The 21,240-nt window shown below is 43.9% G+C and overlaps 1 protein-coding gene across 1 annotated transcript; it reads left to right on the top strand.

Moving 5' to 3' along the window:
* Positions 1 to 2,100: 2,100 nt before the first annotated feature.
* On the top strand, positions 2,101 to 20,052 carry LOC116855886 (caspase recruitment domain-containing protein 8-like). The gene is made up of 12 exons (XM_032838941.1): positions 2,101 to 2,217; positions 3,450 to 3,572; positions 4,974 to 5,108; positions 7,435 to 7,491; positions 7,750 to 7,805; positions 9,747 to 9,897; positions 10,458 to 10,687; positions 10,758 to 11,020; positions 12,482 to 12,607; positions 12,961 to 13,102; positions 14,150 to 14,194; positions 19,649 to 20,052. Exons 1-12 carry the CDS (start codon positions 2,174 to 2,176, stop codon positions 19,912 to 19,914), a joined length of 1,638 nt encoding a protein of 545 aa, XP_032694832.1. The 5' UTR covers positions 2,101 to 2,173; the 3' UTR covers positions 19,915 to 20,052.
* The last annotated feature ends 1,188 nt before the right edge of the window (positions 20,053 to 21,240 follow it).

Below are 21,240 nucleotides of genomic sequence, written 5' to 3'. Positions count from 1 at the left end.
ATCTGGTCTCCTAGGAATAGGACATCATTGGAAACATGGGTTATTTTGCCAAGGCTTTGACTGGAATGTTGTATTTGAGAAAGACATGCACAGACTCAGATAGGACCAGAGAGCTTTAAGGAACTGAGGTCAGCTTATGAAACGTGGAGCCATAAAGCCTCTTGGAACTGTTGGCCTGATACTTTGCTTACAGGTTTCCAGCAGCCTCCCCAGGTAATAAAGAATGTCACTTCCTGGCAGGTGCAGGAACCTCAGGATACTTTGGGGACATCATGAAGAGGAATCCATCCAAATCTGCAGGTATTGCCAACATGCCTGGTGGTAAGCGCTTGGCTTGGCTTCTGGCCTGGAAAGACTACTAAGACTTCAAACTAGAGATTCCTTGGAAAAACTTCCAGCAACGCAAATTTTAAAAGCTCTGTATGGCCAATTGCTCTTCTTGCTGAACTTATTTAAATAATTAAAACAAGCTTGTTAATATTGGACTTGTTTTGTCAACAAATTGGTCTTGATTTGGCTATCTCTAAAAATGAGGGTTATTACAGAGGAAATTATGTTTCAATAACCCACTTTTACACACTCTAAATCTAGTTCTGATTGTCTTTAAAAGTTGTTTGCCTAAGCTAGACAACTTGAGGTAAACTTCAGAGTAATTGACACAATAGTTTTGGCTGCTTCTTTGGTGGGATTCCCAGGACTTCTGGTAGGACTACCACGTAAAATAAGCAAAACAGAATGTTTACCCAGCAGGACTGGAAATGATTCTTCCCAGGTGCCAGGTGAATTTAACCTAAAAGGCCACAAACTTCTTAGTCAAGTTTTCAACAAAAAACCTGCCCTAAAAACCCTGGGTGGCAACTCTTTGGGTCTCTCACTCTAGAGAGCTTTTCCTTCCCTTTCTGTTCTCACGTTCTCACTTAATGAACTTTCCTTCACTTCACCTTTTTGGGTCCACGAGCGTCATTCTTTGACTCTGGGAGACAAGAACCCTGCAATCCTGCAACATTGCTGTTGTAAGGAACCTTGCCCTTAAAAGACCATGAACTTAATGGTCATGTTGTGACCGTGTTGTGTGTGTCCTGACAGCCCCACTGGCCTGCCTCTCCCCATCTCTCTCCCTCCCCTTGGGTCTCCCTAGTGTTTGAGACACAACAATGTCGAAATTGGGCTCCTTAATACTCCAACAATGGCCTCTCTGTTCAAGTGAAAGGAAGAGTCACTTACGTCTTTTACTTTAAATTGAAAGCTAGAAGTGATGATACTGGGGAAGGCATGAAGAAAGCTGACATAGCCCAAAGCCAGACCTCCTGATCCAGTTATCTAAGTTGTTTATTCAATGGAAAGTTCTTGAAGGAAATGAAAAGTGCTATTCTGGGGAACATATGGACAATAAGAAAGAGAAACACCCTTATTGCTGATGTGGAGAAAGTTTAATGGGCTGGATGGAAGATCAAAGCAGCCCCAACATTCCCTTGAGCCAAAGCCTCATCCAGAGCAAGGCCCTGACTCTCCTCCATTCTCTGACGGCTGAGAGAGGTGTGGGGGCTGCAGAGGAACAAGTCTGAAGCTAGCAGAGGTTGGTTCGTGAGGTTTAAGGAACAAAGCCCTCTCCATAACAAAGTTGCAAGGTGGTGTGTGCAAAATGAAACTCTTCTTCCTTCCCATTTTATGTGGCTTTTTCCTCCAGTTTTTTGTCCCACTGTGTTGCTGCAAATTCTTCTGTGGATTCCAGATGTCTTCCAGAGCTGGTTTTGTTTGTGGATAGCTGCGTATTTGTGATTTTCATCAGGGGGACGGAGGCTGGGTCTCTTGCGGTGCCATCTTGGTGATACCACGTCTCTGATCTGGGAGTTGTTTCTGTACCTCTTGTATTTGCACATACAGAGTTTTATATAAAATAAAATAAAACATGTATTCAACTTCATAATCTCTTCTAGGTCTCTCTCCCAAGTGCCTAGCATTACTGGAAACACTTCAACTGATGTATTTCTATTGAATGGACAATAAACAATTTTGGTTATCGTGTGGAGATATAATGGCTAACATTTATCTGCCAGTTCTTCCAACTTACTTGGTTACAATTTTCTTTTCTTTTCACAGGGTTAATGTAGCAGGAAGATAAACAGACCAGCTGATAAACGGGAAAAGATACATTTAAGAAGAGATCCAGGAGATGTCCTCTGACAGATCCCGGAGATGCTGTCTGACATGGAGAAGGTACGTATCTACCCTTTAAAGTCTCTTGATGGCTTTGATTCCTCTGTATCTCATTATTGCTGCAGAAAATTCCGAGTTCTGTGGCCTTTATTACTATTATTATTTTTCCTTTAAATAAAGGCTCTGCTTACAGTTTTACTTACTCACACAATCTCATCATTCCAGAAGGGAAACACCTTCTTGGGCACCTAGATGTATTACTTAGACTTCTTCTCTCCGTTGTGGGGTAATATTACCTTGACTCTGACCACACTTCATACCTGAGCACAAGCAAGTCTATGGATGTTCCTCCAGCTCTTTCCCTCATGCCATGGCCATGCTTTTGACCACCCCAAGGCACTAGGCAAGCCCACTAAGCTCCATTCATGAGTGCTTCTGCTCCTCCCCATCAACATGCTTTCAGAGGCTCATGTCTCATCTGTGACCAATTCATGCACGTCTTTGCATTGTCTTAGAACTTGCAATAAATGAATTGGACCAAAGATTCAGCTACTATGGCGTGTGTAGAATCCCCACAGGCCAGGGAATAAGGAGGATCACTGGAGTGAGTTACTTTCTTCGGGAACACAATGTTTTCCAGTTTGGGTACTAAGTAATATTACCCTTCTATGATTAATCACCACAAGGATTTGTGTTATATCCTTATTTAAAAGTTGGAAAACTAATACTTAACCCAGAAAGTGAAGCCACGATTTTGACCCGAGTGTAAGTTCTAGGAAATGGCTTTGCCAGACTGTGGATTCTTGTCTCTTTGGTCTCTGTAGTCATGACCAACTCACACTAAATAAAGAGCTATTGCTTCAGGGGAAGTATAGTTCATCCAGTGTCATGCAACTTTGTAAAAGTTCCCTCCTGTTTAGGACCAGTGAAGGATGGCATGAGAGTCAGGGACTTCTCACACCCCCTAAGTTACTAGTACGTGGTATCGTTATACAAGTTATGTACGGGTCTGTAGCCAGTCTTCGCAGGTATTACATATAGATGTGATGGACTTGAAGAGCTGAGAGTCCACTGAGGCATGCCCCCCGAGATGACATCACTGTCTGCTGCACGGGGACAGAGGAAGAGTTAACACTGCGAAGTAAGTGGATCCCGGGGCGGACATCAGGGAATGCCTCTCTGAAGATGGAACATCCAGTTTGTGCTACTTCCTCTCCATCACAGCGAAGAGACCTTCCCACCACCAAGTTCCTTGCACACAACCAAATTACAACTCCCTTGTGTCTTCCCAGGCTGTGCGGGTGCTGCTGCTTTGGAAGCACAGAGGAACCGGCCCGAGAGCTCAACTACAAGTCAAGTCCGGGATGGACAGCCCTGCTCCCTTTTCATAGCCTGCGCCCTCCATGCTCTGACAGGTAAGGGACATATAATTAGTAGGGAAAAATGGAAGACTTTGTATCTTGTTCCTCTGTCTCTTGTCCCTCTGTCTCATAGAGATTCATGAAAAGCAAAGATGTTTAGATTATTTGCATAAAACGAGCATAGTTCTTTTTTCTTTTTCATCATTATAACTTTTTATTTTGAGATAGTTTAAGACTCATGGGAAGTAGAAAAAAAATACAGAAGTGACAAAAATGTACACTCAACCCAGCTTCCCCTATTGGTAATACCTTTTACATAAATAGTCATTGTCAGGATCAGGAAATTGACTTGACTCAGTACTATTCACTCCGATACAGATTTTGATCAATGTAATATTTGTCAGGCTGGAAAATGCTGCTGATGAACATAAGAATTCCTCAGTCTTGCTTTGTCTACCCACCCTTTCTCAAAGACCCACTTTGTTTGGTTGAGCTGATGGGATATATTCAATGCTTGTGTCTAGTCAGCTGGACTGTAATAGGTGATCAAGGTCAGAGTTATCAATAAAATTCTTGCCATGAGAGATATATTTCATGTCTGGGTTTATTTTAATATGGAAACTGGTCATTTATCATGTTTGGGCACTTGCAATAGGGCTAGTTCAAGTGAGGAGCTGATTTCCAAATTTAATTACTTAAAAAGCAAATTTAAATAGGTTCATGGGGCTAGTAGCTACCATGTTACACAGTGCAGGTGCTGGCCCAAAGGAAAATCTCTGGCTCCTAACCCCAATCTTGATCCAAGCCAGCCAAGGGAGACCAGAGACCAGCTCTCAAGCATGAAGAAGAAAGCACCTAGCTTAGTTAGGGTTTTCCAGTTGCATATCTGGATGAGGATCCCCAGTGGAAGAAGAAAACAAGTCTGATATCCATCATTTCCTTCCCTTGTACCATCCTCATGTGTCCCTCACCACATGAAGTCGGGAGGCAGAGAAGAGCATTAGTACTACGTGTGTCCTTATAGCACATACACAATGTCACTGATGCCCTGGAATTTCAATCACAGTAGGGTCCCATTTTCTTGGGAACCGATGAAGGATGAGGGCAGAATATAAGCTAGGAATCTTCTCTTCTCCCAAAAATTCTCAACAAGGTCTTCTAGGTCAATAACCTATTAGGAAACAATACCTTACAGCAGGTTCTAGGTGTTGAGAATTGACTGAGTTCTGCTTCCCCGAGATGGAGAGAGCAATGTGGAGTGGGACACAGAGACACAACTGAATCCATTATAATGAGGGTGAGGTGGAGTCATGGGGGCTTGAGAGAAGGTTTCCCTAAAGACAAAGCATGGGGTCTAGGGCTTTTAATGAACATGAAGTCATGCTACAGAGACTGTCCTGTCACCAGACTGCGGCCACGCTGTATTCCTAACACAACTTCCCTTCTGTTTTCCAGTGGATATTGTGAAGAATCTCTAAGCAGTACTTTTAAGACGTCAAACAACAGCTCCCAGGCTTGTCCTTCCTCAGAATCTGAAGAACCATTAACAGGAGAGCCAACACTGCACATCCCTCCTGAAGTTCTGTCTTGGTATGGCCAAAAGGAAAGAGGGTTTAAAAAAAATACATATTTAGGGTGCCTGGGTGGCTCAGTGGGTTACGCTGCCACCTTTGGCTCAGGTTATGATCTCAGGGTCCTGGGATCGAGCCCTGCATTGGGCTCCCTGCTCAGTGGGGTTCCTGCTTTCCCCTTTCTCTCTGCCTGCCTCTGCCCACTTGTGATCTCTATCTGTCAAGTAAATGAATAAAATCTTAAAAAAAAACACTAGTAACTTACAACTGCCACACAGACAAAAAAACAAATGGTCCACAAAACATTCTCCTTTCCTTCTGAAGATTTTACAATGCATTGTTATCATTAACCAGTCTTTTACTATTAAACTTAAATGGCCAACTGACACAAACAGTTCTGAGACATTTCTTCCACCACTGATTAAGACAGGGGAGGCAGGTATTGGAGATAATATTCATTTAGCTTTCTTTTATTTATTTATTTATTTTTAATGTTTTATTTATTTATTTGACAGACAGAGATCACAAGTAGGCAGAGAGGCAGGCAGAGAGAGAGGGAAACAGGCTCCCTGCTGAGCAGAGAGCCCGATGCAGGACTCGATTCCAGGACCCTGGGATGACCTGAGCTGAAGGCAGAGGCTTTAACCCACTGAGCCACCCAGGTGCCCCTACCTTTCTTTTTTAAAAAAGATTTTTATTTGTTTATTTGACAAAGAGAGACACATCAAGAGTGGGAACACAAGCAAGGGGAGTCAGAGAGGGAGAAGCAGGCTTCCTGCAGAGTAGGGAGCTTGATGTGGGGCTGGATCCCAGGACTCTGGGATCATGACCTGAGCCGAAGGCAGATGCTTAACACCTGGGTCACCCAGGCACCCCTTCATTTAGCTTTCTGAGCTTTCTGGGCAGACTTGGTGACCTTGCTCGCTCCAGCTGCCTTCTTGTCCACTGCTTTGATGACACTCACAACAACCATTGGTCTCATGCATGAACAGCAAAACAACCCAGAGGACAATAGTCAGGGAAGCTCTCAACCTGCATAGGTTTACCAAGAACCATATCAACAATGGCAGTGTCACCAGATTTCAAGAACTTGGGACCATCTTCCAGCCTTTTTCCAGAATGATGATCTAGATCCATCTATCTATCTAGAATATCTATTTATCTATCATCTATCTATCTATCTTCTCCTTCAACTCAGCAAACTTGCAAGCAGTGTGAGCTGTGTGACAATCCAGCACAGGTGCATATCCAGCACGGATGGGCCTGGATGGTTCAGGATAATCACCTGAGCCATGAAGCCAGCTGCTTCCATGGGTGGGTCATTTTTGCTGTCACCAGCCACATCGCCACGATGAACATCTTTGACAGATACATTCTTGACATTGAAGCCCACATTGTCCCCAGAAGGAGGCTTTGAGCCTCACTCAAAGCTTCATGATACATTTCAACAGACTTGACTTTAGTTGTAACATTGACTGGAGCAAAGGTGGCCACCATGCCAGGTTTAAGAACACCAGTCACCACTTGGCCCACAGGCACAGTACCAATACCACCAACTTTATAGACGTCCTGGAGGGGCAGACGCAAGGGCTCATCAGTTTGACGAGTTGGTGGCAGAATGCAATCCAGAGCTTCAGGCAGCGTGCTTCCACTGGCATTCCCGTCTTTATGGGTGACTTTCCATCCCTTGAACCAAGGCACGTCAGCACTTGGCTCCAGCATGTTGTCGCCATTCCAACCAGAAACTGGTGCAAATGCTACTGGTTGTAGCCAATTTTCTTAATGTAGCTGCTGACTTCCTTAATGATTTCCTCGTATCTTTTCTGGCTGTAGAGTAGCTCAATGGAATCCATTTTGTTAACACCAACAATTAGTTGTTTTACACCCAGTGTTTAAGCCAGAAGGTGTTATGTTTAAGGATGTTTAAGCCATGCTTACGGGTCTGCCCATTCCTGGAAATACCTGCTTCAAATTCACCAACACCACCAGCAACAGTCAAGACAGCACAGTCAGCCTGAGATGTGCCTGTAATCACGTTTTTGATAAAGTCTCTGTGTCCTGGAGCATCAACGGTGGTCACATAATACTTGCTGGTCTTGAATTTCCACAGGGAGATATCAATGGTGATACCATGTTCACGTTCAGCTTTCAGTTTTCAGAACCAGACATACTTGAAGGAGCCCTTTCCCATCTCAGCAGCCTCCTTCTCAAATTTTTCGATAGTTCTTTTGTCGATTCCATCACATTTACAGATCAGATGACCAGTAGCGATAGACTTACCTGAATCTACGTGTCCAATGATGACGATGTTGATGTGAATACTTTCCTTTCCCATTTTGGTTTAGGTGGAGTTGTGGTTTTTATGACACCCGTGCTCTGGTGGCAACCTCATTGCAAAGGAGGTAATTGAAAGTTTAAATGGCCCTTCCTGGCTAGTGGCCTCTAGCTTGTAATAACATTCCCTTTACTTATTTACTTTATTTATTTACTTTGGTGAACTGATTACTTTTTTGAGATTTTATTTTTAAGTAATTTCCACCCCCAAAATGGGGCTCAAACTCATGACCCCAAGATCAAGAGCCACATGTTCCAATGACTGAGCCAGTCAGTCATCCCTTCTGAACTGATTTCTAACATTTTCTTTATTTTTGAAACACAAGGGTCCCAGGCAGTAGCAAATCAGAAGACCAGGAATCTTCACAGACACAAGAATCAGGTAATTGTCTAATATAGAGATGAAGCCAGGGGTGTGTAGTGGGCTGATGGAAATGTCCTGTGTTTTAATGGGGAGAAGACAGTTTGAAGCCTTTGGGGTGGTAACAATCAAAAGCAATTTTTTTTTTTCTTAGCTCTAACACCATCCTTCCTACAACTTAAATGGGAATACGAAGTACTTGTCATCATGGATAGAATGTCTGGAATAGATTCCATATTCTAAACACTCTATTAGGGGCATTTTACATATTCCCTTTTTGTTATCCAAGGGAACTCTATGAGTGCATCATCTAGACTCTATGTCAAGACAAATAAAGCAAACTTAGAGGAGAGAAATCTTCCAGATGAGGTGTGACAGCATTGGATTGTGTTTGGGTTAATTAAAAGGGGCTTGTTTTCTTTTACCCTAATCCATGCTAAGATTTCAAAATATAAGCAATGTGTGCTTAAGGGTCTTGATCCTTTGTGACATTTGTACTCTGACAGGGTTTGGGCTGGGAGACATTCCTACTGTATGAGTATCCTAGGGCTGCCATAACAAGGTACCCCAGATGAAGGGACTTAAACAAAAGAAGTTAATTTTCTCATCATTCTGGAGGCCAGAAGTCTCAGATCAAGGTGCTGGGAGATTTGGTCTCTGATGAAGGCTCTTGTTCTGGCTTGTAGATGGTCACCTTCTCTCTGGGTCCTTACATGGCCTTTCCTCTGTGTAGAGAGAGAGAGAGAGAGATATCAATCTAGTGTCTCTTCTCCTTCATATAAGGACACTAGGACACCAGTCCTATTGGATTAAGAGTTCTTTCTTATGACCTCATTTCAGCATTAGGACTTTCTTACATGCTCCTTCTTCAAATTCAGCACCATACCAGCCCGATGCTCACTGGGTTGGAAAAATTTACCCGACTTGACTGTCCTAGATCCTGTCATTACACACTCCACTTCTAAGTGCTCATGATTGGAAAGTGTCCCACTTGGTGTGAAGTAGTTTGAAAGCCACCTGAGATTCCAGAAAGCAGGGCACTGGTGTTGGCTGTGTCCTGGTGCTCAGCTCAGCTCCTATGCTTACCAGCCACGAGGTTGGGGGAAGCTCATCTGTGTTCACATGAACAGCTGACACCATGTGCTATTTTCTGGAGGTGCCACACAGCTAGTACCAAGATTCAGAGCAGTTCTATAAGGTGCGGGTAGCATTAGTCTATCTGACATGGGAAAAAAAAAAGGCTCAGAGTGGTTAGGTAACCATCTGAGACTTTTCCTTTTTCCTATCCAAAATCCCTACTCTCTGCCAAATGAGATTCCATCATATGTAATTCTTGATAAACCGATTTTCTCCGAGCACAGTATTTCAGAGACTTCTATCATCCAGGGTACAGATATTTGTTCTATGCAAATCATCCTCACCCAGAGTCTGAGCGGAGAGATTGGTATCCGGGAGCCCATGCCTAGAGGGTCTCTAAGTGCTGCTGGGAAGGCTCTCCCAGTTGGGTGGTGGAAACGCTGGGGGAACCAGGGGATGGTCTGCGGTGCCTTGGGTTGGATGGTGGTGAACACTAGGGTGAAGAGATGTGACTTTCCTTCTTAAGCTTTCATGCTTGCTCCTTTTATGGACTTGCATTCCCCCACCAGCATCAGGTGTTAGCTGCTGCTTGGGACCATGTAGAAATTTAGTTGCCATGGTTCCTGCCCTAGGTGAATACTGCCCCCCAACAAAGCCATCCAGCCTCACTTCCTTCTTAAATTTGGGGGTTCAGTTTCAGTAGTGACCAAGACATTCTTGGGCCTTTCTTTGTCTGGATTCCAAGACCAAAGCCCCTTGATCTCCCTACATACTCTTCTCTCTGATATCTGGATTCCCAACAGCACATGTGCAATTCGAAATCCAGAACGCCTTTAGGCCTTTTCCAACAAATCCAATCTGACACGTACAATGTGTATTTTTCAGAAGACACTTGCTTGGAAGAGAAGACACTAGTGCCCCTCGAGGCTCCTAAACTCGTTTTTGGGGTTGGACCAGCTTGTCATAGTTATCAGTTTCTGGGACCTGAAGGAAATGTGGATATTGAGTTGATTGATGAGAGTGCAAACAGATACAGGTAAGAATTGAAGATGTTGTTTGTTTCAATACAACTCTCCCATAAAGGAAGTATGTGTTGTGTGATACTTATATATACACACCTACATGATAAGGTATGCGATTCACCCCTTCAACATTGGAAATATTGTCAGGATTCTCTGATCCTATGCACTGAGTTGGTGTTTTTAATTTCAACACATGTAGAATACAGAGAAAGTGGGGCCCTCAAAGCATCATTAATTTGCCAGAGTTTCTAATGTGGTGAAAGTCACAGAAGGGTCTTGAACTTTGTTCCACCACAAACACCACATCCCTCTGCACTTTTGTTCTTTAATTAAAGACCCAGGGAGCCTGGGTGGCTTGGTCGATTATGGTCCGTCTTTGGCTAAGGTCATGATCCCGAGGTCCTGGGTCGAGCCCTAGTTCAGGCTCCCTGCTCAGCTTCTCCCTCTCCCTCTGCTGCTCCCCCAGCTCCTGCTCTCTCACTCACTCTCTCTGAAATACATAAATAAAGTCTAAAAAACAAAAATCAAAGTCCTGGTCTTCTCCCAGCATGACAATCACTCTGTCTCCTTTCAGCGTCCACTTCCCCATGGCTGGCTTCTATCTGTGGCCAGCGACACGCCTTGGATTCTTGGTAACAGCAGCGGGGACCGTGAGGATAGCGTTCGATTCTTGGAGTCAGAACCTGGACCTGAAGTTACAGCATGAGGAACAGTGGATGGTGGCAGGCCCACTGTTTGATATCTCCGTGGAGCCCGAGGGGGTCATTGCTGAAATCCACCTCCCTCACATCATCTCCCTGTCAGGTAAGGAGGGGAGAGGGGGCTGTGGGGCTGGTGGGGAACTTGTCTGATGACCTTTGTCATTGTCCTACAGCAAATGAAGTCGATATGTCTTGGTTCTACGTTGCCCATTTTAAGGATGAAGGGATGGTCCTAGAGCCACCAGCCCGAGTAGAGCCTTTCTATGCTGTGCTGGAAAACCCCAGCTTCTCTCTGATGGGAATCCTGCTGAGATTGGCTAGTGGGGCTCGTGTTTCAGTCCCCATCACTTCCACGACACTGCTCTATTATCACTTCTACCCTGAAGATACTAAATTTCACCTGTACCTTATCCCCAGTGACTCCTTGCTAACGAAGGTAAGGTTGGCAGATTTGGAGAAGTGAGAATTACCCATCCGCTTACAACCTTGGACCTTGTGCTTCTGTTTCTTTTATTTTCTTTCTTCTTTCTTTCTTTCTTTCTTTCTTTCTTTCTTTCTTTCTTTCTTTCTTTTTTAAGATTTTATTTGCAGGAGAGAGAAAGTGAGAGAGAAATATAGACTGACAGAGACAGAGAGAGCACAAGAAGGGGGAGTGTCAGGCAGAGGGAGAAGCTGGCTCCTTGCTGAGCAAGGAGGTGGATGGAGGACTCCATCCAGGACCCTGGGATCATGACCTGAGCTGAAGGTAGACGCTTAACCAACTGAGCATCGTTTATGCTCACATGAAACTCATGTCTCAGCATTGGACACCCTTCTTTTAAATGGATCTATGGATTTCTTTTAACATGAATCAAATATGCAGATAAATGGATCGCTTCCTAATTTTTGCAGTGAACACACCATGTGTGCGGCACCCAGATGGAGAAATGGACATCACCAGCTTCTTTCCCTTTCCCCTTCCTGCCTTGACCTGATCGCTACCCACCAAAAGTATTTACTAATTGGACTGATGAGAGCATCTTCTGTAATTGTTTTTGACAACAGTTCTTGCTTGTTAATTCCAGAAAGTGTGTATTGAGCTGTAGCTGAGACTTGTCGAATGTTATTATTATTTTGTTGTTTGAGTTCTATTCTTTATCATGGGTGGATCCTCAGAGAGCTCTGAGGTCCCTTCTGTTCTGCTTCTGGGTCTCTCTGGGGTGGCATCACTGCTGTATTGCTTGCTGGTGGGCAGGCGGCTGTCACCTCGTGGAGCAGGAGCCTCGAGATGGAGGGAAATCGTCTCTACCCTCGTCCCTCAAAGATGCAGCTGCGGACAGCAATGGTCCTCTGCCGAGGCACAAGGAGAAAGCCTCTTTGTCCCCAGATTTGAGGAACACTGAGTCTATCCCTGCCACATTATACAAAGAAAAACCAAACTCTACAGAGATTTGTAATAAAAAGAAATCCTTTGTGGGGGGAGCGATTGGTAGCTCAGTTGGTTAAGTGTGTGACCTTTGATTTTGGCTCAGGTCATGATCTCGGGGTCTTGAGATGGAGCCCAGAGTTGGGCTCTGTGCTGAGTTTGGAGCCTGCTGAAGACACTCTCTCCATCTTCCTCTGCCCATTCTGCCCCGCCAAGGAAAGAAAGAAACAAACAAACAAACAAAAATGAAAGAAATCCCTAGCTCTGAATAACCAGCAGGAAAATTTTATTAATACACGTCTCTCGTGCACCAAGCTGGGGCAGCTGGAGGAACATGCAGCTCTGGATCTCAGAGTTGGGAGTTTGCTCCCCACATTGTGTACAGAGATTACTTAAAAATAAAATCTTAAAAAAATAAAATCCCTCATGTCCAGAGGCATATGTTTACTTTTAGCTTTGCTCCCTGATTTGCTTCTGTGGCTTCTTCCTCAGGCAATAGATGAAGAAGAAACTAAGTTTCACGGTGTGCGTCTGCAGACCTCACCCCCTGTGGACCCCCTGAATTTTGGTTCCCGTTATATTGTGTCCGGTTCAGCTCACCTGGAAATAATGCCCGAGGTCAGTAGAATTTGAATCTAACTCAAATTTCACTCGGGTTTCAAAATATTTTGTCCTTTTTTTTTTTTTTTAAAGGAAGACCAGAGGAGGGTTAGTAGCTCAGGTGATTATTCTCCAAGCCATATCCTGATAGGAGCTCGGCTACCTTTCTTTCCATGGAATAATACTAATTCCTAAAATTGTAAATTTAAAAGATTGTTGACCATTCTCCTTTTGTTCTCCCCTCAACCGGCCACAATACTGTATAGGAAATGGCTAATATTTCAGTGACCAGTTCACTGCAGGCAAATAGCCCTTTCTACTCCCGCCCTTAATGCCATGATAGTTTAATTCAAGTGCTGTGCTTCTTCTAGGAGCTGAAATTATCCTACAGGAGTCCTGGGGAAATCCAGGTGTTCTCTAAAGTCTTTGCTGGGAAGATGGAGGAACCAATCATACTTGAAGTTATGGACAAAAGACACAAGACTTTGGTCTGGCGCACTTTGGTGAAGCCAGGTAGGTAAAAATATGAGGTTTAAATTTGGGGGGATGAAAAAAATTATGCACCTCTTTTCTGTGTTATAGTAAAGTGTGTCAGAGGAGAAGTTCTTTTTATGGTCCCATTGCAGAGAAGAAAATAAATCTACTGCCAGCTTAGAGTCAGTGTTGAGTTGAAACAAAAGTGTAGACACTGGTCAAGTTTGCCTGGGATAGGGATGGCTGTTGCTATGAAGAATTGGACCCTCTCATACGTAGGAGACAGTGAACAGGAAATGCTAATTATAAGAATCAGAAGGAACAGAAAGTCAATTTAATTCTATGTTCTGGGCAATTTTATAGTTGCTTTCATACATAGAGAGTAATTAGATGCTGAAGGAAGTACACAGAACTGATCAGAACTTTAAAGAACAGCAGAGCTTTTAGAAAGAACATGTAAGACCATTTGGAAGGCTTCATGGTAAACAGACTCTAGTGCCTTTCCCAGATGGTGGCTCCAATCGGCAAATCTCCCACCAACTCATATGTGTGTTCAACATATAAATTTTGCACTATCACAATCCCAGTATTTTAGGGTTTAAAGAATATCATCACTTATTGTCAAAATGTACTCATGATGGTATTTCGTGTCTAAAATACATTTGCCTGGAGGATGATTTATGTAGAATAGTATGATAATGTTATCATAGCTCACATTTCCTCACATATTGGCTTAGAAATAGAAATAGAATATTGGAGAAACTGTTACTTCCTCTGATTTAATTCCTGGGTGGGCAGTGAGTGACCTTCTACTTAATTGGGTTCCATTAGGTATATCAATGTTCCAATGGGATCCTTAACCCAGGAAATGGAATCAAATTATTTTAGTGCATAGCATCAAAGACCAGAGGGGCACCTGGCTGGCTCAGTCAGAAAAGCCTGTGCCTCTTGATCTCAGAGTTGGGAGTCTGAGCACCATGTTGGGTGTAGAGATTACAAGAAACAACAACAACACCTAAAAAAAAAAAAAAAAAGAAATCTAAATAAGGTAAATGGTTCATTTTCCAACTTTTCCTTCTTTCCCAGTGGAGCTCCAGTTTTGTGCTGCATCACCGCCTTCTCCCCTCTCAGGTGAGTGCAGTGTCCACACCAAACATCAGGATTTTTTGAGGGGTGTGAGGTGGCTCAGTGAGGGATGCTACCTTCTCTTCAGTTACAGAGACTGAGTGCTGTCGGACACAAAGAAGGAGTCTGAGCCACTTGAGCGAATTCATGGGAGGGTTTAATAAGCAGACTCTGAGCCTGCAACCACGTCTTATTGGGGAAAATATCTTGCATCTGAGGAAGTTTCAATGAAAGTAGTTCAATTGGCTGGAGATGAAACTTTAGAGGGACGGAGGACACATGAGACCAGAGGCAGGCAAGAAACAGAAGTTGAAAGCAGAAGGGTGATGGCTGAACTCTTTTGGTCCTTAGGCTGAAGGCAAAGGGGGACTTAAGAAAGGTGGGTAGCAATGCACTCACTGTTCTGAACAATGTGGATGGCTGTGGGTGGGGAATGGACAGGAAGTGGGAGCCGGGTTAGCAGGCTGTTGTGAAAATTGAGAACAGGGATTAGCTGGGAATTGGTTAAGGTTACTGGAGTTGATAGGTAATAGAGAAAGAAATTATTCAAAGTAAGGAGCCAAGGGGCGCCTGGCTGGCTCAGTCAGAAGAACATATGAGTCAATCTTGCGTAGTTGTGAGTTCAAGCCCCACCTTGGAGTAGAGATTACTAAAAATAAATAAAGAAATAAAGCCTTTTGCAGTCAAATGCTCTAATAAAGCCTTTTGAAAATAAAAAAAATAAAAAAACAAAAGTCAAGATTCAGAGGACTGCATTCTGCCTTCTGTTTTGTTGGCTTTGATTGTCAGTCTCCACACAGTAAAAGTGACAGACCTCCTATCTCAAAATAGATCATCCAGGAGGAGAAAGGGAACATCCCCTGATCCCTCTTACTCCTCAGGTGTCACACTGGCTTGAAATGGCACAAACCCACTTCCTGGCCAGTTGGTGTTATGGTCAGGGTCCCAGACAGGCAGATGAGCTACAGAAAATCAGACCTCACACCTGGAGTTGCAGTTGGGTTAAAACCCAACCACAGATACAGTTAAACATGATTTCACAAAGGAAACTGAAAGGATTTATGTAGGTGGTGAGTGTGTAGCACCAAGGAGACCCTTCCTCTTCTACAAGCTCTTGAGCGAGAGCTATCTGCCACCTGGTGTCAGAAGGATGAAACCCACCCTCATTTGCTCTCTCTAGAACACCCTTCAGAAGTTGCTGCCAGCCCACATCTTGAGTCAGATCTTCATTCTGGCCAGCATGCACTGTGAAGCCTGACATCTCTCTCCCTCTCTTTGCTGTTTGGCCTGGTGGCATCTTGTATTTAATACCAGAATCCTACTCCTCGAAATCCTCCTCTGATACTAACTCTTCTGTGAAGACTTTGCTTGAAAGTCTAGTTATCCCCTCCTTTCTTTTTTTTTTAATAAAAGGAGTATGTATTTAATTTTATTTATTTTTTTGTAAACCTTTTTTATTAATCATTTTTTAAAAATTTATTTTCAGCATAACAGTATTCATTGTTTTTGTACCACACCTAGTGCTCCATGCAGTCCGTGCCCTCTCTAATACCCACCACCTGGTTCCCCCAACCTCCCACATCCCACCTCTTCAAACCCTTCAGATTGTTTTTCAGAGTCCATAGTATCTCATTGTTCACCTCCCCTTCCAATTTCCCCCAACTCCCTTCTCCTAACTCCCCATGTCATCCCCTCCTTTCTGAGCCATGGTTGCATTTTTCTCCTATGGAATTATGGTGATAAAAATGATCATGGTGACAAATGCAGCTTGTTGAATGCCTGTTGCGCGGCAGATATTCAGGGTACGTATAGGTGTGCATTATACTCATCACTTCTGTCTAGTCCTGTCAATGCACTTTGGCTGGCTTCCGCAGAAAAGCATGGAGGAGCATCAAAGTGAACATGGCAGTGGTAGCAGTCCTGTATGGAACGTAGTCTGAGACAGACACACACCCCACACTCATGGGGTTTCTATTCCAGCAGGTGAAAACAGTGAAGCTGATTTCCCAGTGCTTATCGAAATACAGTTGTGATACACGTTCCAAAGGAAAATTAGAGGGAATTATGAGAGGATAAGATGGGTAGCTCAGATGTAAACTTGAGGGAGTTGAAAAGTTTCAGCGTACACCCTGGAGAGAGGACAAAAGTGAAGTTTATGTCCATTGAAGAAGATTTAATAGAAACTGCTAAAGAAATGGGTGGGGTGAAAACAGTCAAGGCAGCAAGAATAGGTTAAGTTGAGCATCTTTCTGTGAGAGGAACTTTATTCATTCAAATTGAGGAGTCACTGAATGAACACTTCCAATGACTTGACTTTTTTTTTTTAAAGATTTTATTTATTTGACACAGAGAGAGAGAGAGACAGAGAGAGAAGGAACACAAGCAGAGGGAGTGGGAGAGGGTGAAGCAGGCTTCCTGCTGAGCAGGGAGCCCAGTGCCAGGCCTGATCCCAGGAGGCTGGGATCATGACCTGAACTGAAGGCAGACACCCAATGACCGAGCCATCCAGACGCCCCTCCAATGACTTTTCAATAGAAACACCAAGACTTCACAGAAATTACATCATTAAATTACGCTATTTGGTTATGGCGGTATATGGCATTGATGATCTGAGCTACTGTGTTTAGAACAAAAGTTCTAGAGGCATGAGTTGTACATAGAAAGCAATCATGTTTTTGGGCACCTAGGTGACTCAGTGGGTTAAGCATCCAACTCTTTTTTTTTTTTTAATTAACATGTAGTATGTTATTTGCTTTTAGGTACAGGTACAGGTCTGTGAATCATCAGTCTTAACACAATTCGCAACATTCACCATAGCACATACCCTCCCCAATAGCCATAACCCAGCCACTCTATCCCTCCCCCATCCCCCAGCAACCCTCAGTTTATTTCCTGAGATTAAGAGTCTCTTATGGTTTGTCTTCCTCCCAGTCCCATCTTGTTTCATTTTTTCCACTCTCTGGCCCCCATAACCCCCCACCTTGCCTCTCAAATTCCTCACATCAGAGAGATCATATGATAATTGTCTTTCTCTGACTGACTTATTTCGCTTAACACAATACCCTCTAGTTCTATCCACATCATTGCAAATGGCAAGATTTGGGGCTTTTTTGATGGCTGCATAGTATTCCATTGTATATATGAACCCCATCTTCTTTATCCATTCATCTGTTGATGGACATCTGGGTTCTTTCCATAATTTGGCTATTGTGGACTTTGCTGCTATAAAAAAAAAGCCATGTGCTAAATGTAGGTTATATTTTGATCTATTAGAAGAAACTGTATCCCAAAATTTTAAAGAAAGAAAAACCTATATGTATACTAAAAATAAGGTTAAATACAATGAAGGGATAGAACATGACTATAACAATGCAAATTTAAAAAGATTTTTAAAAAGGTATTGATAAGATAAAATAGTTAAAAAACGTTAAAATAAGAAAGAGGAAAAATGTAAAAAATAGAATAAGAAAAAAATATAATTTAAAAAATTTAACCTTGAAAGACTAAAGAATTATGGGAAAAAAAGTAGTGAATTCTATGTGTTGCTTTCCCCTAGCTCAGTGATCTCCGTGTGTCATTTCTCAGTTCTCAGTGATTGGTGAACGTGGTTTTGGCTGGTTGTTCTTGCTGATCTTCTGGGGGAGGGGCCTGTTGCCGTGATTCTCAAATGTCTTTGCCAGAGGTGGCATTGCACTGCCCTTGGCAGTGGCCATGCTAAGCAATCTGCTAAGGTTCGTGCTTGGAGCTTTTGTTCCCTGAATGCTTTCTATACTGCTTTGGAGGACGGGAATGAAAATGGCAGCCTCCCAGTCTCCTGCCAGAGGAGCCGAGAGCTCGGGCCCCACTCAATGCACCCTGGGAGAAAAGCAGTCAATCACTCCCATCTCCCTGGCCTCCGGCTGCACTCTGAGCTCACCCGTTTTGTGACCAAGCATTTCTATCTCGGGCGCCTGGCCCCGTTTGGAGTCTCCAAACCCAGCAGATTCCTGCTGTGCCCCATGCCACTCCTCCCAGAGGAAGAAGGAAGGGTCTCCCCAGATCTGCCACTTGTGAGGTCCCTGCTTGAAGAGCAGTGGTCCGATTGTGCCGTGGATCATGGTTTAAGGTAACCCCAAGCTGAAAGTCCCTCCTCGGCTCCATCTCTGTTGTGACATCCCTGCTCTGATACTGGGGACTCTGTCACACTCAGATAACCCTGGTTTTTCTGTGACTCTGTGGGTCCTAGACCACACTGTCCCTTCGAGGGCTCCACCCCCCACTTAGCCTCTGGGGCGATGACCCTCAGTGGAGCAGACTTCTCAAAGTTCCAATTTCATGCTCCGCTGCTCTACTGCTTGCAGGGAATCAGCCCCCCCAACCCCACCCCCGGTCTCTTCTCACAGCCTCGGATTCACCTCTCTGCATGTCCTACCTTCCAGAAAGTGGTCGATTGTCTGTTCCTAGAATTGCTGCTTCTCTCCTCTTTGATCTCCTTTTGAGTTTGTAGGTGTTTTGGTAAGTATCTAGCTGAACTCCTGGGACCTGATGATATTTAGTCTCCTACTGCTCCACCATCTTGCTCCTCCCCCCAAGCATCCAGCTCTTGATTTTGGCTCAGGTCATGATCTCAGGGTTGTGAGCCCCACATCAGGCTCTGCACTGGTGATGGATCCTGCTTAAATCTCTCTCTCTCTCTCTCCCTCTGCTTTCTCCCCCAGCTCATGCTCATTCTGTCCCTCTGTCAAAAAAAAAAAAATCCAAAAGCCAATCTGCCAAGGTCACACAGGTATTATATGCAGGCACCAAACAGTACCCTGAGTCAGCATGAAATACCTTCTCTCCAGTGCTTCTGGTCCTTCTGTGTCGTACTTAGCCAGCTAAATCCCTTTCTACCCAGTTTATCGGAAGACTCTTGAGGGTAGGGAGCGAGTCTACTGTACTTGAACTTCTGGTATCATGCGTACCAATGTATGAACTTCAAGATTGTTAGAAGGATGAGTAGATGAATGTAGAACAGGATAGAGCTGTCTTTAGGGTTTCAGTGAAAGCCAGAAAGTAATGAAGAGGTGGTGCTCAAAGCTTAGAAAGGAGGGGATGGGATTGAAGAAGAGGGATCATTGAATTTCCCTAAATTCATAGACCCTGAGAACAGACTGCATATCTTGGGTCCTTTGGGACAGGACTGCATAGGCTGTGTGTGTGTAAGATCTGGGCAACACGCAAAACACAATGAGCAACATCTCCACACAGAATATGTCTTTAAGGAGTGCCCAGGTGGCTCAGTCAGTTAAGCGTCTGACTCTTGATCTCAGATCAGCTCTTGACTCAGATCAAGCCCCATGTTGAGATCTATATTGGCCCTGGAGCCTAATAAAGAAAGAAAGAAAGAGAAATAGATAGATGATATTAAGCTGGGCATAGGTCCTGAATGCCTTAAGTGATCTGTCCTTTTCTGAGTCTGCAACTCTTTCTTGTGTCCAGCTGAGGCCTTTATGAAGGAGCACCGCCGGCACCTGCAGGCCAGGCTGGGGGACCTGAACGGAGTACTAGATGATCTTCAGGACAGTGAGGTCTTCACCGAGGAGGAGAAGGAGCTGGTGCAGCAGTTGCCGACACAGCAGAGGAAGATTGAGACCCTGCTGAGGATGGTGGAGAAGAAAGGGCCCCAGGCCCTGGAGATATTCTTCAGAAGCCTTCAGCAAAGAGATCCTTACCTGATGTCCTACCTCAGCCAGCAGAGTTTATAGCAGTGACTCAGGCCAATACTCAGGAAGAGACAATCCCGTGTTCTGCACTGAAAATGGATAAACAGGGGTGCTTGGGTGGCTCAGTTGTTTAAGCATCTGACTCTTGATTTCAACTGCACTCAGCTCGGAGTTTGCTTGAGATCCTCTCCCTCTGCCTCTCCTCCCACTCTCTCTCTCTCAAATAAATTAAATCAATCTTAAAGAAAAAAAGAATGAAAATGGATAAATGGATACGTGATCATTGAGTTCAATGCCCAAGACAAAAGTGGTCAGTAACACCCAGCCATCACACAGGTTTTATTGAGGACTGATGTGTAACTAGGCAGATACCTATTTCTGTATCTTCCTATCTTCCCCTCAACAATATCTCAAGAGAGTAGGAATATTCATACTAAATATTTTTTTAAGCCAGATTTAAAAAAAAATTCCCAGTTCACCCATTGACCTATTTCTTGGAAATCTGGGCAGAGGAAGGCAAGGCCAGGTGTGGTTATGATTGACAGGGCCCAGGGAGACCAAGTCTCCTGAGTCCCGTGAGAAGCAATTCCAGTGAACATTACATCTGAGCTGTTACCTGCTCACAGTGAAATCTAGAAAGGCTTACAAAACTCCCTTTTGAAGACATTCATGAAATTCACAAATTTTGATTTTTTTTTAAATACACTGTGACTTTCACATTTTATCCATTGCTATTTCTACTAGGATGATGAAGTCCCTTGAGGGAATAGAGCTCAGGAGTGGAAGCAAATGCCAACATTGGCAGAAAACCTTTGGTCTCTCATATATAGGATGGTACCAGGAACGGGCACATTCTGGGACACCCAACTTCATGGAACAGCTCCGTGGATCGCAGAGGCAGAGTATGGATGAATGGTGTCCACAGAAGCAGCGTGGGGGAAAAGGAGGAGCATCCAGTGGTTGTGAGGGAGGCCCTCCTGGCAGGTATGTCAGAGAAATAGGCAGAGCCTGCCATTGGGGTTCTGCCATTGGACCCTGCCATTTTGTATGTGTCCCAGCTGCCTTTGGACCAGTGTTTGCGTGACATAAGTAATGCTATCCTCTGACTTTGAGCCCAGTTATTTCCTTGTATTTGAAGAGAGTTTGTGGAAGACAGCCTAGAGTTGGGTCAGTTGGCTTTTGTTTTTTTAACCCATTTTGAAAATCTGTTAAGTTGTATGTTCAGCTATTTACTTTTAACAGAATTCTTGAAAGGTTAGGAGTTAGCCTCAGTCAGCCATTTTAATATTTGTTTTCTGTTTATTCTCTCTTGTTTTGTATACCCATCTTTCCTTTTTTGGCTTTTTAAGGGCTTATTTAAAGAGTTTT

The sequence above is a fragment of the Lontra canadensis genome, unplaced genomic scaffold (assembly GCF_010015895.1).
Source record: "Lontra canadensis isolate GAN:19392208 unplaced genomic scaffold, GSC_riverotter_1.0 scaffold107, whole genome shotgun sequence".
Classification (NCBI taxonomy): domain Eukaryota; kingdom Metazoa; phylum Chordata; class Mammalia; order Carnivora; family Mustelidae; genus Lontra; species Lontra canadensis.
The sequence above is the reverse complement of the archived record's forward strand: the minus strand, read 5'-3'. Positions and strand labels throughout refer to the sequence as shown.